This window comes from Macrobrachium nipponense, chromosome 21, assembly GCF_015104395.2.
Source record: "Macrobrachium nipponense isolate FS-2020 chromosome 21, ASM1510439v2, whole genome shotgun sequence".
In the NCBI taxonomy this organism is placed as follows: Eukaryota; Metazoa; Arthropoda; class Malacostraca; order Decapoda; family Palaemonidae; genus Macrobrachium; species Macrobrachium nipponense.
Genome location: NC_087212.1, coordinates 74,079,523 through 74,106,900, shown reverse-complemented (window position 1 = coordinate 74,106,900; position 27,378 = coordinate 74,079,523). Strand labels below are relative to the sequence as shown.

Below are 27,378 nucleotides of genomic sequence, written 5' to 3'. Positions count from 1 at the left end.
GTCCTTTAAAATGTATTGTAAGATGATTAGTCATATACCAGTAGCATTACAATATGAGTTTAATATAGTAGCTATAATCCTCACCACTAGTAACCCGGAATTACGTAATGAAGAATTAATCCTCCTCTGAGGGAGTTATAGCATTTTTTATTGTGCATTATAGTCATCACATGATTGTACCAGTAGTGTATATTACAGTGTTGACATGATTACACCACAATTATGTGGCATATTTCATAAAATACAGCTTCAAATGGTATGCCTTACAATGAGGGTAGTAAGTAATTACATGTACGTACTATACAATGTTGCATTTCTAGACTGACAAGACATCTACAGTCTTCGTCAATGAGTGTCTCCCAATACAGGGATCACGGACTTCCTAACAATTATAGTATAATAATCTTTTGTTTTGGAGGTGGTAATCAGTGTTGTAAATTTTAAAAACCACAGACTGATCACATAAGTGATTGTAGAGGACTGTATACTGTATAGATATTTTCATTGGGAAAATTTAAGATCGCATAAGTGATCTACTGTTCAATGGATCATGCAGGATGTGTGCTTGTATTTTATGTCCAACCAGCTTTTTTTATATATGAAGGTTACAGCTATATGGGTGTCCCTTCTAAGAAACTTGACAGTCACTTTTAGCTAGTAATTGGCTAGCTGAGGACACCGAATTCTGTACATGGGATGGAGTTGTACACTTGGCTTGGAGACACACCTTTAGTTGCATAGGAGTTCTACTAACCAGTAATATGATAAAATTATGAAAGGCTTGCTCCAGCAATAATGGAAAGCCAGTTGAATTGATAATAAGTAACTTTAAAAGTTGAAGTAATAATTAGGTCACTTGAAAAGCTAAAGCAGAATCAAGCTTGAGAGGCCAAACTGTTCTGAGAATACTTCCATAGACAGAGCAGTGAAATTCAATTGCTTCTGAGATTAGTATACTAGTTCCTTGCAAAATAGCTCTGAAGTGTCTTAGGAACTACTTAGGAAATTATACACAACTTGCAACCTCAATGAAAAGGAACTTTGTAGTGTTTAACTTGTCTCTTTTGGACCCAAGGACATGTTAACTAGCCCAGATTAGTAAGCTTTCCCATAGTGGGCAAGTTTTATACGTACTTGGTTTCTATATCCTCTATGCTTGTAGCAATGTGGACTGGTACCTAGGATGTTCATGCAAAATGATAGTCATCACTGGGTTTAGCACATCTCGCTAGTAATTGAATAAGCTCATTACATATAGTATGGATTTCATGTACTTCTGAAAGCTGTATATTAAGAAATTCTAGGAAATTATGAAAAATTTATCCTAGAAAATTATGAAAATTTTCTTAAGTATCCTCAGTAATATTTGTGATGTCAGGTTCTGATAATTGCTGAAAACATTCTTAAGGCAGTGACATTAGTGTAGTTTATTATCAGTAACTCAGTAACTACTTCATTACGCCACTTTTAGCATACAGTACCTGTGCCTCAGGTCCACCTTCAGTGGTTACACCAATTGGACAGGTACCTGGAACTCCAGCACAATGGAATCTCTGGACTACTTTTTCTACTTTATCGGAATGTATTTCCATCACCCACCTGAAAAGAAAGACATGGCAATCAAAGTCCCATCTAATAAAAAATGATATTGTTATTGTACAATAAAGTTTTGTACATACTTACCTGGCAGATATATACGATTAAATGGCCCACCCAGCCTCCCCTCAGGAGACAAGTGGAAGAGAAAATCTGATTAGAAAACGGGAATGGTTCCTATTCCTGCCACCCAGCAGCAGGGCGGTAGATCACCTGACCTACCTGTAGCGTGTGCCGCAAAATTCGAATTTCTGTCGGGGACGACGGAGTCTATAGCTAAGTATATATCTGCCAGGTAAGTATGTACAAAACTTTATTGTACAATAACAATATCATTTTTGTACATTCAACTTCCTTGTCAGATATATACTTAGCTGATTGGCACCCTTGGTGGTGGGTACGAGACAGCTAACTACTGAAATAGATAGGAAGACAACATCCGTTGTAGGTAACATATATAAAACCTTGGTTCCTACCTGTTTAGGCTGAAGACTTCATAGCTACTGCTTAGGAGTCTACTTAGGAGTCTGCTTAGCCTCAAGAGCCTCAGCGAGGATGTGAGCTATGGCTAAGGGTTCTTGTGGGTCTGTCGATGGGGTCTTATCCACTTACTCGACAGAGCCTGATGGCATTTGTCAATGGGGTCTTATCCACTTACATGACAACACACCTTGCCTAATGGCATAATCAAGGAGTACAACACCGATCCCGATCATCTAATCCTAACACGAGGGTTAGTAATAAGATTGAAAGGAGTTATCCCCAACCACCTTTCAAGCAACCCTAAAATCTCAACACCAAATTTTCCTAATTGAAACTAACACAAAACAAAAAATTTTAAGGATCAGTCTTATCTCCTTTTCCCAGCACGGTATCCGCTGATACATAAGGACCCAGAGAGAAGCATTTCTCGTATGTCACTCTCACATCTTTTAAGTAATGGGAAGCAAACACCGAGTTGCATCTCCAGTACGTCGCTGCTAAGATATCTTTCATCGACATATTTTTGTTGAAAGATAGCGATGTTGCAACTGCACGTACCTCATGCGCTTTCACCCTTAGCATTTCAAAGGATTCACCTTGGCATTTCATGTGTGCTTCCGTAATCACATCTCTGACAAAAAACGCTAGTGCGTTTTTCGACATGGGTCTCTTAGGGTCCTTTACCGCACACCAGAGACTCTGATTGCAACCCTGCAGTTGCTTCTTCTTTTGAAGATAAAATTTTAAAGTTTTAACTGGACAGAGAGACCTTTCTAATTCCCTCCCAACAAGAGGAGAAAGTCCTTTAACCTCAAAACTTCTGGGCCAAGGTCTAGAAGGGTTCTCGTTTTTAGCTAGAAACAGAGGTTGGAAAGAGACAACTGCAGTGTCTCCTTTAAAACCCACACGTGAGTCTAATGCTTGTAGCTCACCGACTCTCTTGGCAGTTGTGAGAGCCAAGAGAAAAATGCATTTTCTCGTGATGTCCCTGAACGATGCTTGATGAGGGGGCTCGAACTTATCAAATGTGAGGAACTTTAGAACCACATCTAGATTCCAGCTAGGAGGAAGAGAAGATTTGGTCTTGGAGGTCTCAAAGGACTGTATAAGGTCATGAATATCTTTGTTTTCCTCTATGTTCAGGCCCCTATTCCTGAATACAGCAGATAGCATGCTTCTGTATCCTTTTATTGTGGAAACTGCCAAATGAGATTCTTCTCTCAGGTATAGAAGAAAATCAGCAATGTCGGTCACAGAGGTATTGGAGGAGGACAGCTTCTTCGACCTACACCATCTACGGAAGACTTCCCACTTCGATTGGTAGATCCACATGGTAGAGAACCTGCGGGCTCTGGTAATCGCTCTCGCAGCTTTCCGAGAAAAGCCTCTCGCTCTGACAAGTCTTTCGATAGTCGAAAGGCAGTCAGGGAGAGAGCGGGGAGGTTTTTGTGAAACCTCTCGAAGTGGGGTTGTTTGAGCAGATCTGTCCTTTCGGGAAGAGATCTGGGGAAGTCCACCGTCCATTCCAGTACCTCTGTGAACCAGTCTCGAGCGGGCCAAAAGGGAGCGATGAGTGTCATTCTCGTCCCTTTCGAGGACACAAACTTCCTTAACACTTCTCCCAGCAGCTTGAATGGGGGAAAGGCGTAAGCATCTATGCCCGACCAATCCATGAGAAGGGCATCGATCGCTATGGCTCTGGGATCCTCCCCTAACGAGCAGAAGTTTTCCATCCTTCTGGAGAGGAACGTGGCAAACAGGTCTATCTGAGGTTTCCCCCAGAGAGACCAAAGTTTCTGGCAGACTTCGGAGTGGAGAGTCCATTCTGTAGGAAGGACCTGGTTCTTCCTGCTTAGTCGGTCTGCTCTTATATTCTTCCCTCCTTACACAAATCTTGTTAGGAGTATTATGCCTCGTTCCTCTGCCCAGATCAACAGAGCTCTTGCTATCTCGTAAAGGGAGAAAGAGTGAGTCCCTCCCTGCTTCCTGATGTACGCCAGAGCCGTGGTATTGTCCGAGTTGACCTGGACTACCACGCCTCTGACGTCTGCTTCGAAGTGCTTTAGAGCTAAATGGATGGCTAGAAGTTCCTTCGCATTGATGTGCCAGGACACCTGTTCTCTTGTCCAGGTGCCTGACACTTCCTTCGTTCCTAGTGTTGCTCCCCACCCTGTCTCCGAGGCATCAGAAAACAACACTAGGAGAGGGTTCCGAAGCGGCAAGGACACTCCTTCGTTCCTCCTTAGAGGGTTTAACCACCACTGCAAGTGGGACTTGATCTCTGGTTGCAGGGGAAAAGAATCCGCAAGTTCTCCTGCCTTCCGGTTCCACATTTTCTTCAGGTAGAACTGCAGTGGTCTCATGTGCAGCCTCCCCAGAGAAACGAACTGCTCCAGCGATGAAAGGGTGCCTAGGAGACTGAGCCATTCCCTCGCTGAGCTTCGTTCTTTCTCTAGGAAGGCTGAGACTTTTTCCAAGCCTCGAGCAATTCTTTCTTGTGACGGAAACGCTCAAAAACCCCGAGAATCCATCTGAATCCCCAGATAAACACTGTTCTGGCTGGGGATCATCTGAGACTTCTCGAGGTTCACAAGCGAATCCGAGAGATCTTACAAGATCCAGAGTTGTTTCCAGGTCCTCCAAACACTGTTGTTTCGATCTTGCCCTTATGAGCCAATCGTCTAAGTAAAGTGATATGCTCACCCCCTTCAGATGTAGCCATTGTGCTACATTCCTCATCAGGCCCGTAAACACTTGAGGAGCCGTCGAGAGGCCGAAGCACAAAGCCCTGAACTGGAAAATCCTGCCCTGTACCATGAATCGAAGGTATTTCCTCGACGCAGGATGCAGGGGAATGTGAAAATATGCGTCCTGCAGGTCGAGGGAGACCATCCAATCTCCTGGACGCAGAGCCGCAAGAACCAAGTTGGAAGTTTCCATAGAGAACTTTGTCTTCTCTACGAAACGGTTCAATGCGCTCACATCCAGCACAGGCCTCCACCCCTCCCCCGAGGCTTTCGGAACGAGAAAAAGTCGATTGTAATAGCCCTGGGAGTGCGGATCCTGCACTAGTTCGATGGCCTCCTTTTCCAACATCTGATGTACAAGATGTAACAGGGATTCCCTCTTGGCAGGGTCTTTGTACTTCGCAGACAGCTCTCTTGGGGTTGATGTCAAGGGAGGTCTGTCTCTGAAGGGGATGAGATATCCTTTCTTCACTATTGAAAGAGACCAAGAGTCTGCTTGTCTCACGGCCCATGCCTCTGAAAACTTCAGAGGTCTGGCCCCTACCGGTGTTTGGAGGACTGGTACATCATTTTGTCTTCTTAACTGGTCTGAAAGAAGAAGACCTTCCTCTTTTCTCTGTTCCTCTCTTTCTAGAGGATCGACCCAATGAACTCCCTCGAAAGGGCGGCTGAGGGTACCGTGACTCCTTCTTCACAACAGGAACGGCTGGTCTTGTCTTCTTTGCTGATTGCACTAACAGATCTTGAGTCGCCTTCTCAGTAAGTGAGTGAGAAACATCTCTCACTAACTGAGAAGGGAAAAGCTGTTTTGAAAGAGGTGCGTACAGAAGAGACGACCTCTGAACGGGCGAGACAGCTTTCGTCAAGAAGGAGCTCAATACAGCCCTCTTCTTAAGGATTCCTGCTCCGAAGAGGGATGCCACTTCCCCCGATCCATCTTGGACTGCCTTGTCCATGCAAGCCAATACACTGTGTAAGACTTCGAGGCTTAAGAAGTCAGGGTCCTGTGTCTTCTTGGCCAAAGCCCCAAGGGACCAGTCTAGAAAGTTAAAAACTTCCAAGACATGGAATAATCCCTTGAGGAGATGGTCCATTTCCGACATTCCCCAAGTAGTCCTAGCAGATGCAAGCGAATGTCTTCTCGACGAGTCTACCAGTGTGGAGAAGTCTGCGTCCACCGAAGGAGGGAGAGCGAGTCCCATTGCTTCTCCTGTCTCATACCAAATGCCTCTCCTCCCAGAAAGCCTGGAAGGGGGGCAAGTGAAGACAGTTTTTCCCACTTCCTCCTTAGATTTGAGCCAATTTCCAAATGATTGTAAAGCTCTCTTCATGGAAATGGTTGGCCGCATCTTCAAGAAGGAGGATGATTTTGACGTCCTCGTACTGGTGAACAATGACCGAGGAGAAGGAGGGGCGGCAGGACTCAGAGAATCGCCAAATTCTTGCAATAAAAGGGCCGCTAAGGTCTTATAATCTGAGAGACCTGCACCTTTATTGGCTTCCGAATCAGAAATATCTTCCATCTCTTATCCAGTTATGTTGGGAGAAGAGTGAGCCACCGGAGGAGAGCGCCTTCTTCCGCAAGGTGAAGGGCTTTTAGCAGTACCAGCCCCATCCTGACAAGGGCTACGGCCGCCTGTGCGACATCTTGAGTCCCTGTCAGGCGAAGGCTGATTCTGCAAAACGCTCCTATCCACATCAGAGCCATCCTGACAAGGACGATGGCTGCCTGTTCGACATCTCTCGTCCCTGTCCGGAGAAGGCTGTGCTTGCGAAAAACTTCCCACAGTCCCAGCGCCATCCTGACAAGGGCGACGGCCGCCTGTGCGACATCTTGCGTCCGTCAGGCGAAAGATGCTCCTGTGAAAAGTCATAAAGAGGAGACTCCTGGTTAACCTCTATCTCAATATCCGATGAAGCTGGAGATCTGGCGCCTGGCGCCTGGCAGGAGCCTCGCGCCTGGCTGGCACCTGGAGCCTGGTTGGCACTGTCCGTATCGGGCCATATTCATCTGCGCTCTACGAATCTGACGCTTCCCGCACGTCCGCCGGACGGGATCTCTTGATCGGAAGGAAACAGTCTTTTCTCCTAGGAGGGTCCTTCTTTAGTACTCCTACCAAAGACGAGATTTGCTCTTGCATCTTCATGAGAATCTTCGTCGCTGAATCTTCCTCCTCCTTATCAGAATGAGGGGAAGGAGCTTTAGATGATGAAGGAGATTCCAACCCGAAAGAAGACATAGTACAGGCTTTCTTGGCTCTCTTTTTCTCAGATGGCAAGTCCTCTGGAAAACGTTCCGGATTCGAGTCCAAAGCAGGAGACTTCCAACTTCTTTTGGTCGGTCTCGATAGATCGTTCGAACTCCACCCACGTTTTGATGACGAATCGGAAGATGAGAAACACTAGTTTTAGGATGCCTTTCCAATGGCTATCCTTGGCAGTCCGGGTGGCCACAGATCCTGCCGAGGGGACGCCTGATCGGTGGGGATTCTCCATAACCTCCATACGGCTTTCGACATTCCTTCTCCTCTGGGCCTGGGAGCTTGGAAGAGGTCTAGGCCTGGGAGCGAGACAGAGCCGATCAGACGCACCCTCCACTGCACTGGGGACACTTTTCACTGCACTTTGCTTACCTTCTAACGCTTTCATTTTATGTTCCATCCTCATGAGAGCAGCCTTATAATCTGCAATCTCCGATACTGAATTTGCAGAATCTGATAAAGGAGAAGTTGGTAATGCTGTATGGGAGGAAGCAGCAATTACTTGAGAGTTAGGTGCTAAACTACTAACTGGCTCGTTAGAGCAAGACATACTCAAACTTTTGGAAGAAGCTTTCCTAGCTTTATCCCTCTCCAATTTCCTTAAGTAGGAATTAAGAATCTTCCATTCCTCCTCATTCAAATTTACGCATTCATCACAAATGTTAGAGATCAAACATTCATTCCCTCTACACTGCTTGCACACTGTGTGAGGATCTACCGATGCTTTCGGTAGCCTCACACTACAACTCTCATTCACACACACACTAAATGTATAACTAGAGTCAGACATTTCAAGAAAAATTCCAAACCAAATCCAAATAACAGTCCACAAAAGTGTATGCCAAGCCAGAGATCCAATACGTCACCAAATAATCAGTCCAGAAGATCAACGGCGATGAAAAGCGAAAGTCAAAATCAGGAGGAACCAGCAACGATGTTACCGGAACCGACGACAGAGAAAATCTGATTAGAAAACGGGAATGGTTCCTATTCCTGCCACCCAGCGGCAGGGCGGTAGATCACCTGACCTACCTGTAGCGTGTGCCGCGAAATTCGAATTTCTGTCGGGGACGACGGAGTCTATAGCTAAGTATATATCTGCAAGGGAAGTTGAATGTACAAAAATAACTATACAGGAGAAACAAAAAAAAATTCAGTGTAAAGTTAAGGAGAAAGAAATCAAAGCTGAATCAATCAAAAGAGCTGTCAAAAATAGAATAATTTCAATAAAAACATTGAAAGGAATAGAGTCAAGGTTTAAACAGTCAAAACAGCCATACCCTTACCCAACTTCCTCACTGAAAAGTGCAGATAATATCGGAGGTAAATCATCCTTGAATGATGAGGGTGGAGCAGGTGCTGGAGGAACATTTACTGTGAATCCTCCCCACCCTGAGATTCCCATCTCTGCCAGACATGTGATAAGTCCACCATCACTTACATCATGTAAACTTAAGATATCCTCCTCTGGAAAAAAACAAAAAACCTCATGACTCAACTAACTTTGCATTACAGCAAACATTGAAGAACCTTCTACTCGATAACTTTGCATTACAATATGACGTTTTTATAATAAAACAAGATTTTATGCATACTTACCAAGTAGTTACATAGCTATAGTTTCTATCCGTTGGCAGCTAGAGTTTCTGAAATTCATGGTAGCGCTATATTTGTTTTGGCTAGGTGATACCCCCTACCCACTACCGGGAGAGAGAGGAACAAACTCGGCATGAACTTCATTTGTTTATGCCCTACCATCCATGAGAGGGGAGGAGGGAGGGCTCTGATCATGTTAAAAAAAAGTTTAGTATATCTTAGTTTTACCAGACCACTGAGCTGATTAACAGCTCTCCTAGGGCTGGCCCGAAGGATTAGATATTTATACGTGACTAGGAACCAATTGGTCACATAGCATCGGGACCCACAGCTTATTGTGGGATCCAAACCACACTATATCAAGAAATGAATTTCCATCACCAGAAATAAATTCTTCTGATTCCGCGTTGGCCGAGCCGAGAATCGAACTTCGGACCACTGGATTGGCAGCCGAGCGTGAAAACCACTCGTCCAGCGAGGAACTGTACTTGGTAAGTATATGTAAAATCTTATTTTATTATAAAAATGTCATTTTTATGTATGCAACTTACCAAGTATACAGTGGACCCCCTGTATTCGTGTCCTCTGGATTCGCGGACCCACACATTTGCGAATTTCTCTCTGGAACATTTCCCCCCATTATTTGCGGTAACTTTGCCTATTTGTGGTATTTTTCTATGAGAAATATCCACAAATTCCTGGGGTTTTTTATCAATTTAATCATAAAAATGGCATTTTTATAATAAAATGAAATTTTATTGCATACTTACTGAGCAATTATACAGCTGTAGGTTCCCTACGAATGGCAAATAATAGATTCAAAACTTCTGCTATGGCGCCGCCATCGCAGATGTAGGTGATGTCATCTCCTTCCACTAGAGGGAGCTACAGGTACAACTGCCCAGGTAACAAATTTCTTCTGCCCAGCCATCCACCTGTGGGGAGGAGGGAGGGCTTTAATTAATAATTGTTCGGTAAGTATGCAATAAAATTTCATTTTATTATAAAAATTCAATTTTTATTGCAGTGTCTTACCGAACAATTATACAGCTGATTACCCATTGCAAGGATGGGGGACTGTGGATGTAAGCTTAATTAAAAAATACCATATGATTCTTGAAAAAAGACCCAAAAGTCCTGTTAGTGCCTGTTGTACCTTACCTTGTAAGAGAGCTACTGCAGGAGAATACTGCCTCTGGTCAATGCTCATTTTACGTAGTAGAAGGCTTGGAGTATGACCAGTGAGTGCCTCTACATGGAGTGGAATATCTCCGTAGTATGGTGTTCACTGCTGACTCAACGAAATACAACCAAATATTGCCCTTGCCCTGGGCTGAGACCAGAAATAACCAACAAGAAAACATAAAAAACAACTGTCACTTACATCGAATTAAAAACCTTTACCCACCAAACTTAAAACAAAATAAACTGGTGAGTACTCCAGGTACATTGTACCCCCAGGCTTCCCTTTAACTCGTCAACCTTGATACAAGGCAAAAAATAACAGAGGGAGCAACCCTCTATGTCTTTTCCCGCAACACCATGCCAGCTACCGAAAGTGGACCAAGAGACTTACAATCTTCAAACACTGTTCAATTTCTTTCAAGTAATGCGTAGCGAAGATGGATTTAGACCTCCAAAAGGTACTTTGAAGGATAGCGCATAGCAACAAGTTGTGTTGAAAAAGAGGGAAGTCGCTACCGCTGGATCTTTGTGCGCTTTCACCCTCAGTAAAGGAAACATTGCATTGTTAGCTTGAGTGTGTGCTTCGACAATTAATTCTCTCAGAAATAAGGAGATAGCATTTTTTGAGAGAGAGTGAGAGGGGTTCCTAACTGAGCAACACAAATGATTTGACTGACCTCTAATTTTCTCCATTCTGCGGAGTTAATATCTTAATGCCTGCATGAGACACATCTTTCTTCTTCTTCCTGGCCTAGCAAATCTCAGGTTTTTGTGGACGAAGTTACGTGGCCAAGGATTAGATGGGTTCTCGGTTTTGGCGAGAAAATTGAGCTCCACGGAGCAAACTGGATCGCCTTGAGAAAATCCAACCTTTTTTTCCATCGCATGTAGCTCACTAACTTGTCTAGCTGATGCTAATGCAACTAAAAATAGTGTCTTCTTGGTGAGGTTCCTCATAGACGAAGAAAGTAACAGCTCAAAGGGAGGGCCCAAAAGACATTTAAGTACTTTATCAAGGTTCCATGCTATCGAGTCCTTTGACAATTTAGAAGTCTTGAATGATTTGATTAAATCTGAAAGATCACTATTTATGGAGAGGTCTAATCCTCTGTGTTTAAAAACTGAAGCCAGCATCGCTCTGTATCCACTTAATGTCCCTTAACCCTTAAATGCCGAAGCGGTAAAAAAAAATGTCTCCCGTGTGCCGGAGGTGGTTCAGAGTGAGCGCGGAAGCGGAAAAAATGTTTTTTTCAAAATATCACAGTGCGCTTAGTTTTCAAGATTAAGAGTTCATTTTTGGCTCCTTTTTTTGTCATTGGCTGAAGTTTAGTATGCAACCATCAGAAATGAAAAAAATATCATTATCATAAATAAATAATGCGATATATGATAGCGCAAAAACGAAATTTCATATATAATTGTATTCAAATCGCACTGTGCGCAAAACGGTTAAAGGTAACAAGTTACCTTTTTTTTGTTGTAATTTACACTAAATTGCGATCATTTTGGTATATAACACATTGTAAAACGATAAAAGCAACACAGATAAAATATTATCACAAAATAATGCATGAATTCGTAACGGGCGGACGTAAACAAATATTTTTTTCAAAAATTCACCATAAATCTAAATATTGTCCTAGAGACTTCCAATTTCTTTCAAAATGAAGACAAATGATTGAATATTACAATACTGTAAAAGTATTAGCTTACAAATGCAGTTTTCGACCATATCTGACGAGTTAAAGTTGACCGAATGTCGAATATTTTTATATATATTTTTTATATGCAATTATTTCGGAAATAAGAAAAGATACAACCTTCAAATATTTTTTGTTTTATTCTACATAAAATTGCGCACATTTTCATATATAAAACTCTATGAAATTTTTTAAATTCACCATAAATCTAAATATTGTGCTAGAGACTTCGAATTTGTTTCAAGATGAAGATAAATGATTGAATATTACTAGACTGTAAGAGTTTTAGCTTACAATTGCGTTTTTCGACCATTTCGGTAGAGTCAAAGTTGACCGAACGTGGTTTTTTTTCTATTTATCATGATTTATGTGCAAATATTTCAAAAATGAGAAAAGCTACAACCTTCAATTATTTTTAGTTGTATTCTACATGAAATTGCGCACATTTTCATATATAAAACTTTATGTAACTGCTAATTTAAAATAGTGCAAACATTACCACAATCGCACGTATGATTTTTTCGGAAGAGTTACCACTCGGACGTAAAGAATATGTTATTTTTTTCATAAATTCACCATAAATCAAAATATTGTGCTAGAGACTTCCAATTTGTTGCAAAATGAAGGTAAATGCTTGAATATTACTAGAATATAAGCGTTTTAGCTTACAATTGCGTTTTTCGACCATTTTGGTAGAGTCAAAGTTGACCGAAGGTTGAAAATTTGTCACTTATCATTTTTTATATGAAAATATTTCAAAATTGGTAAAAGCTACAACCATGGGTTGTTTTTAGTTGTATTGTGCATGAAATTGCACAAATTTTCATATATAAAACTTTATGTATCAGCTAATTTAAAATGGTGCAAACATTACCACAATCGCATGTATGATTTTTTTCGGAAGAGTTACCGCGCGGACTTAAGGAAAAGGTTTTTTCATAAATTCACCATAAATCGAAATATTGTGCTAGAGACTTCCAATTAGTTGCAAAATTAAGGTAAATGATTGAATATTACTAACATATAAGAGTTTTAGCTTATAATTGCATTTTTCGACCATTTCAGTAGAGTCAAAGTTGACCGAAGGTTGAAATTTTGGCATTTATCATTATTTATATGAAAATATCTCAAAACTGATAAAAGCTACAATCATGAGTATTTTTTTGTTGTATTCTACATAAAAATGCGCACATTTTTATATATAATACTTCATGTTACGGCTAATTTAAAATAGTACAAAAATTATGTCAAAGTGACGAAATAATTAACGAGATGTGTCACAGATACTTTTTAGTGCGGCAAGAAAGAAATTCGCGCTTGCGCGCCTGCGTAAAGATTGTAAACAAAACAACACCTTGATCCGTGAACTCTCAGCATCCCCCAAGGCGCGTGATTCAAGAGTTTTTGGCTGGTAGGCCTAAAAGTATTTTTACGCGAATTTTTAAAAAAAACTTTTGTATGTCAACGTAAAATACGTCCAGTCGGCACCCGAGAGACAAAAAATGTTGACGTAAAATACGTCCAGTAGGCGTTTAAGGGTTAAGAAGAGAAGGAATTCCACTATTTCGTTCACAGATGTCTAAGAAGAAGAGACTTTAGTTTGTTTACACCATCTTCAAAACACTCCCCATTTAGACTGGTATAGTCTGACGAGACTCCTGACAGTTTGAATCCTGTCAGCGCCAGAGCAGATAATCCTTGATGGAATCTTGCGAAGTGCAGTTGCTTGAGTAGAAATCTCCTTAACGGACGAAGCCTGGGGAAATCTACAAGTAAGTCGAGGAGATCTGGGAACCATTCCTTCCATGGCCAGAACGGAGCGACTAGTGTCAATGAAACTTTTTCATGAAATGACACTTTGTTTAGCACCTGTCTTATCAGGCCGAATGGAAGAATGGTGTAAGCTTCCAGGCCTGACCAGTCTAGTAGCATTGTGTCAACTGAACATGCAAGAGGGTCCGGGACTGGAGAGCAGAACAGCGGAAGGCGGTTGTTCCACGAAGTTGCAAAGAGGTCTATCATCAATCAGCTTTGCGCAAAACTTCCATAGGTCTAAGCAGACCTTGGCATTGAGAGTCCATTCCAACGGCAGAACTTGGTGACGTTGACTTAGTTCGTCTGCCAACACATTCATTTTTCTTTGAACAAATCAAGGGATCAACGAAACCTGAAATTTCTCTGCCCACAGAAGCAGATCTTTTGCAAGGTTGTAGAGGGTAAAGGAACGTGTTCCACCTTGTTTCCTGATATAGGAAAATGCTGTGGAGTTGTCTCCGTGAACTGCTACCACCTGTCCCATCACGAGATAAGTGAGCGCCTGAAGTTCCAGGTACACTGTTAACAGTTCCTTTACATGGATATGAAGAGAGCGCTGAATTTCCGACCACTTCCCTGACATTTCGTTCTTTCCCAATAGGGCTCCCCAACCTGCATCATTTGCGTCTGAAAAGAACTGAAGGATTGGGTGGAGCGGACTGAGAGAAAGGCCCTCTACAAGTTTTGAAAACCACCACGCTAGGTCCTCCTTGATTTCGTTTATAATCAAGAATACTGTCAAGTCTGGCCGAGTCTTCCTGCACCATAAATCCTTCAGGAAGAATTGTAGGGGCCTCTTGTACAGCCTTCCGAGTTTGACGAACTGTTCCACCAAAGCTAGTGTGCTTAACAGACTGGTCCAACAGTTGACGGAACAGGACTTGTGGTCCATGAAGTCCTGGACTACTTCCATATAGGTACCACTGGACTCTCTTCAGTGATAGAAAAGCCCGAAAAACTCGAGAGTCAGAGTCATCCCCAAATAGAGAATGCTCTGAGTTGGTATTAGCTGAGATTTCTCCTCGTTTTATAAGAAGACCTAACGAGTGAGTTAATGAAAGGGTCCTCTTGAGATCATTCATACACTGACTTTCCAAAGAGGAGCGGAGAAGCCAGTCGTCTAGGTAGAGTGACACTCTGATGCTCAGGAGGTGTAACCACTTCCCCAGGGGAGTCAGCACTCGCGTAAATACTTGCGGTGCCATCGAGAGGCTGAAGCAAAGAGCTCGAAACTGGTAGATCTTACCCATAAATACAAATAGAAGGTATTTCCTGGAGTCCTGGTGAATTAAGATGTGGAAGTATGTGTCCTGCATATCCAGGGATACCATCCAATTCCCTTGGCAAAGGGATTCCAACACAAAATGAGTCGTTTTCATGTTCTAAACCTAAGACTGTGGCAGCAGTTACTGCCAGCTTTTGCCTCAGTGACAGAAACCGCAGAATAAATTTCAGTAGATTCTTACATAACCTAAGGACTGTAACCTGATGCTTGCTTTTATGGTGTGCCAGTCCAGTCACCAGTGTTCCAGTTCAAATGGTCCCCAAGATTAACTTTTGAATACAAACATTTATTCAGAATTACTATTTTGACAAAATTGATGGATCATAGTGTAAGGTATAGTATCTACAAATGTCATCTATAGGAAATTGCTCTCTACTACGTAGGTCTTAAGATCAACGTTATACCTGTTGTTTTTCTTAGACAGTAAAAGAGTCCTACCTTTCAGCAGTTCTTGGATGACATTAAATGCAGCTACAAAAGACACTGTTTCTTGTTGATCTACATCAGGGCAGTTTCTCCCTACTTGAGAAAAGACTTGTGCAAGTGCAGTACCAGCTAACCGTGCATATGCTGTCACAGGTCTAACCCATATGAGGCTATTTTGTGAGCCACTTGCTGGACCCTTTAAATCTGGTGTTACAACCTGTAGGGTAAAAAAAATTTTTATAATATGTAATTAGCTTTGGTAACTGATATATGATTTTGATCTTTTGCACTTACGTACATATAACCATACGTGCTAAATTGATCCACATACCTTAGTAATATCAGGACAAGGAGCATAAGCAGAAACAACCAGAGCACCTGGTGCTTTAACAACAGTACTGCTGCCTTTGCTGTCAGTGACACGAGCTGCCATACTCAGAGAATCTTTCCCTCCATCAACTGCTATACCAATGCTAGTCATAATCTCACACATAGCATTGCATGCTTCATATATTGCCCATCCTTCACCACTGAGTTTAGCAGCCCACATCCAGTTTGCTGAGCATTTTACATCCTGCAACAGAAAGATACACTGTATGCATTTGGCTTTCCAGAAAAGTAAATGCCCTATTTCATGGGCCTTTATGAATATGTATAAGTACAGGCAATTTCAGCTCTACTTCATCAAACTCACATAAAACATTAAATTTGCACCAACAAAATACCTAATGATGAAATTCATCACTAAAAATTTCATGGTGATTTAAAGAAATTATAACAAAAAAATTGTGATCATTAACATTTTTCCTTCCCATATACATACACATATATGTAATTGACTCATTTAAATTTCCTGTGAACTTCACACCTTTAGAGTGCTGTATACCTACAGCAGTAAATATAATGAGATTTCTTCCAGAAATTTATGGCTATCCACCAATGCAAGCATCAACAAATAATACCACATTGCCAAATCATTCGGTACCATAATGAGGCATTTTAATCTTTCATGTACCATATAGTTAACTATTAGCCTAAATACCACCCATTTTGTAAATTCTAATTACATAATCTGAAGCTCTGCTTACTAGTTAAGTAGATTTGGCTGTAACACAAAGTAGTCTACATCCATAAGTCTAGTCAAATTCTAAAACCAATACCCACTGATCTTTCAGTGTAGTTACTAAAGAAGACTACTATCTACATTCCTAGAATATGTTGAATAACGATTATGTTAACACTTTGTAATAATCACTTATATAGCACAGATTTGCAGTACATGTACTAGCATTCATGGAAAGTTATTGCACAGCCTTTCTCCCCCCATTTATTCCTCGATATCAGAGGTGTTCACATAGTATACAAGGTATTAACATGCAAAAATTTAGTTGTTCCATCAATATAGGCTTCAGTCAACTTCCCGTATTTACAGACTTCAGATTCGCGAGCTCACGAATTTGTGGATTTCTCTCTGGAACATATATCCCCATTATTTGCAGGAAATTTGCCTATTAACAGTATTTTTTCTTGAGAAATATCCACAAATTCCTGGTTTTTTTTCTTATCAATTTCATCATAAAATGCATTTTTTGTGATTATTAAAAAACCAGGTACTATAGTTGATTCACTTAAGGTGGATTCTTGTGCCTATGAGACGTTTGTTTGGCGGCCTCTGATTGGCTGGTACCAGGAGGTAGGCCACTCGCTCAGTGTCTCTTTAATTTTGTCTGTGGCTTAGAAAACTATCAATTTGTTTTTTCTTCATTCATCTCAAGCTTTGCACAAGATAGGAAAGGTTTGGTCATACCAAAGGATTCATTATTAATTGTATAACTAAGCCATCTTTTCCTGAAATCAATAAGATAAAACACAAAGGAATTACAAAGAGTAAGTGAAGAGAGAAGCATTTAATTCTTTATAATTGTTTTTACTTATCATTGGATTTTGCATCATTAAAGCAATCAAGATAAAATAAAATTTATGTTGTCATACAACAAATTCACCCTGAATATGCAGGTGCTTTCAGATTTCAGATGCATGTGATATGTAAGAAGAAAATGAAGAATATGTGTTATTATGTTGCATCCATAAATTATTCAAGTTTGACGGTATTGCGGAGAGAATGTGATTTGCAAGACACCGTTGCATTTGTCGTCTTGGTGAGAGATTTGAATTGCCAATTAGCGATATAAGAAGGCTGCAGTTTCGATAATATTTACCATGCTATATCATTACATTTTCTGTAATTAAATACTACACAGAATTTCCATTATGACTGTCGAACATTTTCAATCCAATATCATATAGTTTTCAATCCAATATTATATAGTACGTCTGGACATATCTGATAAAGGAAAAATAACAATAAACAGATGGATGCCAATGGTATCATTAGCTCAGATCTAGGCGGGCTGCAGGGAATTCAGTCCAGCAAAGAAGTTGAGCTTTGTGGACAGACTTTGCACTCTTCAACTCAGCCTAAGCTTTAATCAGGTTGTTTCAGAATACAGGCAGTCCCCGGGTTACGACGGTTTTTTGATGAAAAAATCAATAAGAATGCAGCTTACATAGTTTTTAATGCACCCAAAGCATTAAAAGTAAGGTTTTCTCAAGATTTTTTATGATGTTCCGGCTTACGACGATTTTCGGCTTACAATGCGTCTCAAGAACGGAACCCCCTTCGTAACCCGGGGACTGCCTGTATTGTTTCTAATTTTATTATATGAATATATTTTCAAATGAAAAAGATATCTGAGACTTATTTGCGTGATATGAAATAATAATCTCAAGTGAAGTAATAAGAAAGATTGACTTCCTTTCAGGCTGAGTGAAAGTACTGATGCAACATTTTAAGACATATTCTTCATTTTCTCTTCACATATTACACATCTCTAAATCTGAAAGCACCAACGTATTCAGGGTGATTTTATTGCATGAAAATAGAAGTTTTATTTTATCTTGATCGAGTGAATTATTCAAAATCCAAGGATAAATAAAAACAGGTATAAAGAATGAAATTTTTCTCTCTTCACTTTTACTCGTAATTCCTTTGTGTTTTATCTTATTGATTTCAGGAAAAGATTATTTAGTTGTACAATTAATACTGAATCCTTTAGTATAACCAAAACTCCTATCTTCTGCACAACGTGAGATAAATGAAGAAATATAAACATGTTGCTAGTTTTCTAAGCTACAAACGAAAATATGACACATTGAGCAAGCAGCCTACCTCCTGGTACCAGCCAATCAGAGGCAGCCAAACAAACATCTCGTAGGCGCAAGAATCCACCTTATGTCAATCGACTATACAAACATTTTTAGTGGGTTTTTCTTGAGTTTTAACTAACAAAATAGGCAGTTAAGCATTTCTATAGGGGTTGCACCTATTCGTGGATTCTAGCTATTCGCGGGCTGGGTCTGGCCATGAATACAGGAGGAACACTGTATTATGTTTAAAATTTGGTATCAAAATCCAAATAGATCCCTGAAAAGGATTATAACCAATGCTTCAAGTATGGTAACAAAAAAAAAATCAGAATTCTGCAAGTTGCAGTTTGATTGTGGCTGCATTTTAAAACTTGGTTGATATTCAGAGTACTAATGGGTATTCAAACGTTTTATTACATGAGACTTTATGTTTTCAGTAACATATGCTATATGGAAAATGAATTAATCAATTAATCTCTGAAATTACTTTTGGGTATACATACAATCACTCAGACATTAATACTTGTATCAGGTTTTCTAATGCAACATAGCTTGACTAACCTTAATGTCTGTTATTGGAGAAGCTGCAAGATTAGAAAGTGCTTCAAGAACTGTCATTCTGGCTCCTGCAGATGGGTTTGCTAAGATTTTCAGAGGTTGCTCTCCTATGCTTGTAGCAGCACCTTCCTGTGATTCACAAATCTAAATAAGTATATGCATATATCAAAATATTCAAGATTTTCTTAGCTCTGTTCTGCATTTATTTATGTGTATTAAAATTTACTTGCCATATCAGATGTATTCAAGATAATTACTGTGTATTTAAGTCAAGAGTAATTCACATGCCATCTTACTTGTCATAACATCAATGTAAAAAGCACATACAATACATATAAAATAATAACACCAAACATTGTTAAGAGTAATTCCTGTAAGGTTAGTACATTTTTTTTCAAGAAGGCAAACTCTTCAGCATTACACTAAACTTTATCAGATTTTTATAATGATTTTTTTTTGTTTTAGTTTTAAGCTCTTGACAAAATCTTCAATCTAGATGTAAGGAAAATTTGCAATAGTGCTGAGTCTCCAATTATACAGCCATATACCTTATGGAAATAAGAGTGAGCTATGACAGCCACATCTGCAGCAGGTGTATGAAGAGGACCTACACATTGTTGCTGGGCTACAAGTCCTGTGACAGATCTGTCAACCTGTGTATAAATTAAGCAACAAATATTAGATTCAAAATAAGAATAAAACCACCCCATAGTACAGAGAAATCACTATTATGTACATACACAACAGAATATCATCACATGAGAGAGAGAGAGAGAGAGAGAGAGAGAGAGAGAGAGAGAGAGAGAGAGAGAGAGAGAGAGAGAGAGAGACGAGAGAGAGAGAGAGAGAGAGAGAGAGAGAGAGAGAGAGAGAGAGAGAGGCACAAACAAATACTCTACACACTGTGTACTTTGTCTCTGCAGTCCAGTGCATCAGTGTGTGTGTGCATATCCTCTGTGGTATCCTCGATGTATGGATTTAAGCACTCTTCACACCACAGTCAGAGTTAAATGAGGACAGGGTAATGTTCAGTTTGATGTTATGATTTGTTTATTTAATAATAAAACTGTGTAAAACCATGGTACATACTATTTATTAAGTGACAGTTCAAGATACGCATACTATAGCATTGTAGAGGGAGATATCTCATACAACAGCCAAGTTCAAATAAGTGACAACCCTTAGGTTCCAAGGTTGCCAATTATGAGGGATCTTACTGTAATACTATTAATTGTGATATTTTTAAGTGAATACCATTAATATTTCTATGGAGTTTAAGTACAAGTGCAGGTAGTCTATAGTGTCTGGGTAACATTATCTTACCAGACACGTCAGCTTTGCATGAAAGGCAAAGATGATATATTTTTTTAGAACAAATGGGATCATATATGCTGTCAAATAGGACATACTGTTGCATTACCAAAATCTACTTTTGTTTATACACGAACAAACCTTCGGTCTCAACAATAGGTTCATTTCTAGCGCCTAGCTGGTTCCAGTTAAACGCAGATGAAAGCAAGGAATCTTGTGAGATCTGGCAACGCGTGCGTATATCGGGTGAAGAGTGGTCAAGGACCATGCACCCGGGCCACCGCGTCAGTCTTTTCTTAATCACCTGGACGAGCCTTGGGGTTGACCTCTCTCGGCCTTTACCCAGTTCATTGCCCATTTCACTTGTGTTTTAGTGTGTGTGTGTGCTGTTATTATGGCTTCTTCTGCTCCATCTCGGCCTCGTCAACATGTGTGCTGTGTGCCCCGTAACTCCAGGTTTTCTGTGTTCTATTTTTTGGCTTCAGCTGCATCCGACCTACACATCACTTGCAGTAGGTGTCGCTCTAACGTTTGTACAATAACGAATCCTTACACGGAATGTTGTGCGTGTCCTAGAGAGCGGTGTTAGTTATTTTAAAGTAAGAGGGAGCATCATAGGGTTTCTACTCTGCCGTCGTGGGAGGGTTTTTCTTCTCCTCTTCCCGATGCTTCATCTCCTGCTGCTGTCACACCCCATGCTAGCGTTGTCCCTTTGTTCCCTTCTTTTTCTTCCATCGATTTGTTGTTGGACGTATTGGGAGGCCCTCAGGCTGATTTATGTAATGTCGCCCATTCTCCCTCTGGAGTTAATTTGATTCCCAAGAGGGAGGAGGCTTTTGGGGACGCTTGGTCTATGGGGTCCACCCTCCTTGGAGGGTTTGCTGATGCACTTCATGGATGCTCATTAACCCTCTCCTCCTGGCCTTGTCTTCGTGTGTAGCCGAGGCCAACCATTTTGTATCGCTCCACCAGTGACGATTGCTGCTTTTTCAAGTTGGGGAAGCCGTGGCATCAGCCCGCTAGTAACGTCACGAGTTCAGTCATTTTGTATCCCTCCGCCAGTGGTGTCTGCTTCCCGTTCGGATCGAGGTGAAGCCGTGATGTCATTGCCGCTTATGACGTCATTTCCATTGATGGTGTCACTCCCAGTCGTCTCCGCTGCGCTGCCTCGCTCGTCTAGTCATCATTTGCTGCCGTGACGTTATCTCTGCCATCCAGTTCACTGCATCTCCCTTCCATGTTGTCGGACCCTTCACTTGTTGATCCATCTGAGGCTTTATGCCAGGCAGTTCTTAAGAGATTGGACTCTTTTTCAGAAGATAAGTTGGCTGCCATGTCGTCTGGGAGGACTGGAAGCAAGCGTGTTGTATTGCCCCTGCAAAGAGATTGTGTAAGGAGCCAGTGTTGTCTTCCTCTCCTTCTCCCCCATCTGCACCGCGTCGGCATATCAAGCATTGGAAGGCTAAGGACTTTGTCCTTTCTTCGTCTGCGAGTGAGGAGCAGCATGCCCGTGTTCCTGAGAGTGTTGGTGTTTCGTAGAGTGTTAGTGTATCTTCCCCTGTGTGATTTGCAGTGGCTGCTTCGTCCTCTGCATCGAGTTGCGAGCATTTTGCAACCTCCCTCGTTCGTGCACATGTTGCAGGTGCTCCCACTTCTTCTCCAGGGCCTATTCGTCGCCGTAGGAATCTCAAGGCGCCTGTCAAGAGGTCGAAGGTTGTGAGCGCAGAGTTCGTGCAGCAAGAGTGTTTGCCTGCCCCTCTCCCTGGTACTTCCAGGAGTTCGACTCATTCTATCTTGAGTGTACGCGTTTCCTCACCGACACACATTCGTACATCTGCCACGCCCATGCCCATACACGGCCATGTTAGAGAGTCATCTGTTGGGAGAGTGCGTAGTGATGTCCCTAGTGTTGCAGTTGATTTGTTGCGATAGTTGGCACTTGGATCCAGCCCTGACAGGTTAGTTGGGGTTTCAGGCTGCTTGGCTGCTGGTTCTTCCATTAATTTTCATGAGGAAGGCGCTTTAGATAAGCCTGCACACCCTTCTTGTCGTCGGTCTCCGTTGCCAGAGCAGGAGGAGGGAGACATGCAAGAGTTTTTGTCTTCCTTTACAGAAGTTGTCGATCTCATTCATGGATTCAACAATTTGGTGAGTAGGACTCAGGCTTGGTCGCTCCTTCCTGCTTGGAAGCCATGCTGGGAGCTACGCAGGATCCCAAGTCTTTGTTTCAACTTCCCTTGTCAAGGTAATTGCATTAGATTAACGCCTCTGTTTCAGATCGGGAAGGTTCGCTTCGCTCTAGGAGCTCTGCCAAGCTGCTACCCCCGCCTCTCATAAGGCATAGGAAGTACTATGCTACCAACTCTGCATTTTTGATGTTGCGTCATCTTAACCCGTACGTCATTCGTCTGAAGCCGGGATTGACTTTGAAGCAGGTGAGGTCGGTGGCTCCATCCTTGTCTCCACATGATACCTCAGCATTGGAGTCTATGGCAGCCTCCATGTTGCAGACTGTTTCTTGGCTGGACTTCTGGTCTACGGTCACTGCCAAGAGAGCTTTTGACAGGTCCCCAGAGGGGTTGGCGAGTGCTTCCTCTCTTGCCAGTTTGTTGCAGTCCGGAGGTAAGGCATTTTGTATCTGGCTTACCTCAGTGTTAATTTATGGGCTAAGGTTCTCCTGATTAGAAGAGATGCAGCTTTATCCAAGATGGAAAGATCAGTTGACCCCGAGTCCTTGCTGGCACTAAAGAATGGAGATCTTTTGGAATCACAATTTCTGTTCCCTCAGACCGAGCTGGAGGATGCGATAGACCGGCGCCGGGCTGACACGAAGGACAGATCAGTGCACCAGGCTGTGTCTAAGTCAGTCTCTCATCCTAGGAGACATCAAGTTCTGCCTCCTCCCCCTGCCCAGCAGCAGCCACGAAGATCGTCGCCTGGTAGGCCATCAAGGAGTTCGGTTTCGGCAGGGCCTCCCCGTTCATCCCAGCCTAGGTCAGAGGACCAGCATCCCTTTCACTCCCATTCCTTTAAGCTGAGAAGGGGCCCCAGGGGCAGAGGTAAAGGGGGTCGTCGGTAGGTTAGGCGCCTCTCCCTCTCCTGTACCACGGGTGGGGGTGCCTGGCGGGCCATTAGGCCAAGTGGCAGAGTTATGGGGCGGAGAAGTGAGTAGTAGATGTCCTTCAGGTGGGGTATCTACTGCCATTCGACTTCTCTCCCCCTCTCTCGGACAAGCCGCAGCTCAGGAGGATGTATCCTCCAGACCCTCCGAAGTTCTTGGCTCTCTGGGAGGAAGTGCAGAAGATGCTTAACAAGGATGCGATAGAGTAAGTGGTGTATCCATCTCTGGGGTTTTACTGTCGCATCTTGGTGCCCAAGGCTTCGGGAGGTTGGAGACCTGTGATCGACTTATCCACCTTGAATCACTTCATCAGGAAGACAAGGTTCAAGATGGAGACCCCGCATTCAGTGTTGGCAGCTGTGAAGGAAAGCGACTTCACACTATCGATAGACTTGAGGGACGCATACTTCCAGATCCCTATTCATCCGACGTCCAGGAAGTTCCTTCGCTTCTCTCTCTGAGACAATGTCTTCGAGTTCAAAGTCCTGTGCTTCGGGCTGACCACAGCCCCTCAAGCGTTCACAAAGGTCTTCTCTCTCGTCTCAAGTTGGGCCCATGCTCAGGGGATCCATTTTCTGAGGTACCTCGACAAATGGTTGGTCTTGGCAGGTTCCAGGGAGAAGCTGCTGCAGAACAGAGATTGTCTGCTTCAGTTTTGTCTGGAACTGGGCATCGTGGTACCAGGAAAAGTCAAACCTCGTACCCAGTCAAAGGATTCTCTACCTGGGCATGGTCATCGATACAGCGGTTGCAAGAGTTTTTCCGTCAGATCAGAGGTTGGAGAAGTTCCGAGTGGTGGCACGCAACTTCCTGTCGGAACCACATCAATCAGCTCATCAGTGGAAGGTTCTTCTGGGAGTTTTGTCTTCCCTGGAGAAGCTGGTCCCTCATGGGGATCTTCATCTTCGGTCTCTACAATGGAGTCTGGGGGAATTCTGGTCTCCGGCGGGGGACTCACCCGTTAAAGGTTCCTCCGTCTCTGGAAGTGAGAGAAGACCTTCGTTGGTAGTTGGACGACCGAAATCTTCTGAAGGGTGTCCCTCTGCGTTCTCTCCCACCAGACTTCCTTCTGTTTTCAGACGCCTCCTTCAGAGGCTGGGGGGCTCATTTAGGTGGCCTCATTGCCTCAGATGTTTGGAGTTTGGAGGACAAACAGCAGCATATCAACATCTTGGAGTTGAAGGCAGCCTTCCTGAGTCTGAAGGAGTTTCGGGAGAAATGGAATTTTTATTCTAAAATTAATATTAATAATACTTACCTGTATAATTTATCTAGTCCCACCCATCCTACCCCACGATCTGCCTATCACAACTGATTTGAGGGAAGGTTTTTGTATCTGTCAACGACAGTGTTGCCAACTGGCGGACAGAATAGGAGGTAACAGGGTTGCCAATGTGGTAAATTTTGGTGCGGTTTTTGGGGATTTAGGGCTAGATAAATTATACAGGTAAGTATTATTAATATTAATTTTAGAATAAAAATTCCATATTAATAAACATTACCTTAATATAATTTATCTAGCCCGATTAACCACATTGAAAAGGAGGAGGGAATCTGAATACAATTTCCCCTTCGGACAGAATAGGAGAAAACAAAGAAATATATATCATAGGCAGTCAAAACTCAACCCAAGGTCTAAGATACTAACAACTCAAAGTCTCCTACCATAATGCCACCAAACTGCGGTAGCACAGGACAAGGAGTAAGTGCATAGTCAGTCCGTCTGTACTAAAGTCAGGTGACCAGTCAGACTAATTGCGGACAGCAAGGCTGCACCCTGAAGACTATCAAGCACTATTCTTTCCCTAAAGGATGAGTGTCTGGACTGTCTGGGCGATTCAAAGCTAAGCAAACCTTGGGGGTGTATCAACGCAACCCGACGTCGCCAGCAACGAATCGGCTCATGAGCAACTCCTAACTCGAGCTTTCTGGTGCCAAGAGAAAGGAGCGTGGAGCAAAAAGGCGATTCAGTCCCGAAGGACGAATGCCTGACAGTCCAACCTGGTCTCATGTTACACGATCATCGGGGGTGTATCAACGCAACCGACTTCGTCAACAAGAAACTCAGGGCTACTAAATGTCGCCTGATCTCACATGAGTGTCTGACTCCGAGAAGACAGGTGAGACAAAAAGTAGATGGTGAGCGAGTCACCAGATGACAGCAGACGATCCATCGACTAATTCCCTGTCCAGGACAGTGGAAGAAGCAGGAGTCGTCAGGACAAGCGAACCAGTGGCTAGTCCTAGGTCAGCATCGACTCTGGGAGAAGCGTAGTCGCCAGTGCCGACAACCCAGTGGCTGGAACCATTTCACACTGAAAATGGAAGCAGCATGAGTTGCCAAGCAGTCAGTCCTTGTCATCAACAACACCTAAATACCAAACTGCCTAATTCCCATTATAACTACGTCAAAAACTGCCATGGGTTATAATACAAAAACAAAAAATATATACAACAAAACAAAAATTAATGAATAATATACAGGTAGCAACCAAACGTAAAACAGGAAGACTACCTAATTCTCCTGTCTGACGACCTGTCCTGCCATCACCAACGGGCCCAAAGAACGAAGGTCGCCTAGAACTAGAGAAATATCCTTCAAGTAAAAAGAGGCAAAAACAGAATTAGAACGCCAAGTCGCCGCCTCAAGCACCTTGGCGACTGAGACGTTCTTCATAAAAGCTACTGATGTAGCAACTGCTCTAATACTGTGTGCTCTCGGCGTCTGGTCTTCCCCAGCAGCCAAACCACCAGTTTTAACGATCAGATCTCTGAGAAAAAAAAGGATACACCATTCTTTGAAATAGGTCTCTTGACATTTCGGGGTGAAACAAACAGATGACGGGGACGACCCTGAATGTCCTTCGTGCGGCGTAAATAACATGAGAGCGCCCTAACAGGGCAAAGAACTAATTCCTCATTTAAATTACCAACAAAGTCGACCAGCGACTTCAGTACGAAAGACCTGGGAATGGGATTATCAGACGATTCAGTCTTTGCGACAAATTCAGGAAGGTATGACAAAATCATGTCTTGTCCAGATCTGGCAACCAGAAAAGAGAGTGCTTGCAGTTCACCCACCCTCTTGGCTGTAGCCAGTGAGACAAGGAAGAGTGTCTTAGAAGAGAGGTCCCTAAATTTGGCAGAATTCAGAGGCTCAAACGGAGGGAACCTTAAGGCTTGAAGGACTTTGTTAACGTCCCATGTCGGAGGCGAACACTGCGGCCTGGGTCGAGATAGGGAAAAAGATCGAAGTAAATCTCTAATGACATAAGATGAAGAGATCTCAGGAAGCCTTGCCTTAAAAAGTCCGCTACTTTCGGTAAGGAAGGTCTAGAAATTGAATGTCCTTGAGACTTACACCAACGTCTGTAAACTGACCATTTAGCCTGATAATTTACTCTGGTTGATTGCCGTCTGGAAAGAGCCAACTGTCGCGCCACTCTGGAGGAGAACCCTTCGTGCTTGGAGAACCTCCTGACAGTCTCCAGGCATGAAGATGAAGCATGTGGAGCCTCTGATGGAACCGATGAAAATGGGGTTGTTTGAGAAGATCTGGTCTCTCTGGCAGGCGAATGGGGGGTTCCACCAGTGCTTCCAGAAGGTCGGGAAACCCCTCCTTCTGTGGCCAGAAGGGGGCGATCAAGGTGAGATCCAGACGCTTGGTTGCCCTCACTTTGTTGAGGACTGACCTCACCAGAGAGAACGGAGGAAAAGCATAGGCTTGAAGTCCCTCCCAGTCCTGCAAAAGAGAGTCTGTCCCGGCACTTACTGAGGAGTCTGGTAAGGGCGAAGAATATCTGGCACCGAAAATTCAGTGGGGTGGCAAACAGATCGACTGTGACAGGCCATTTCTTCCTGAGGCTGTCGAAGACTTCCTGGCAAAGTGTCCACTCCGACCCTTGAACTTCGTTCGGTCTCGACAAGGCGTCTGCTAAGACGTTGTGATGGCCCAGGATAAACTGAGGGACCAACGTAATCCCCCTGTCTTCTGCCCAACACAGGATTGATCGGGCTTCTTGAGTGAGAAGATCCGACTGTGTGCCGCCTTGGTTTCTCAAGTACGAGACTGCTGTGGTGTTGTCGA

The 27,378-nt window shown here is 42.7% G+C and overlaps 1 protein-coding gene across 1 annotated transcript in view; it reads right to left on the bottom strand.

Annotated features, from left to right (window-relative positions):
• The window catches only part of LOC135198173 (phosphoribosylformylglycinamidine synthase-like), a 210,516-nt gene that overhangs the window by 59,334 nt on the left and 123,804 nt on the right, over positions 1-27,378 (bottom strand). The window contains 6 exon segments of the mRNA XM_064225692.1: positions 1,482-1,599; positions 8,374-8,554; positions 15,107-15,311; positions 15,426-15,668; positions 18,863-18,988; positions 19,408-19,512. Coding sequence (XP_064081762.1) covers positions 1,482-1,599; positions 8,374-8,554; positions 15,107-15,311; positions 15,426-15,668; positions 18,863-18,988; positions 19,408-19,512 — 978 coding nt within the window.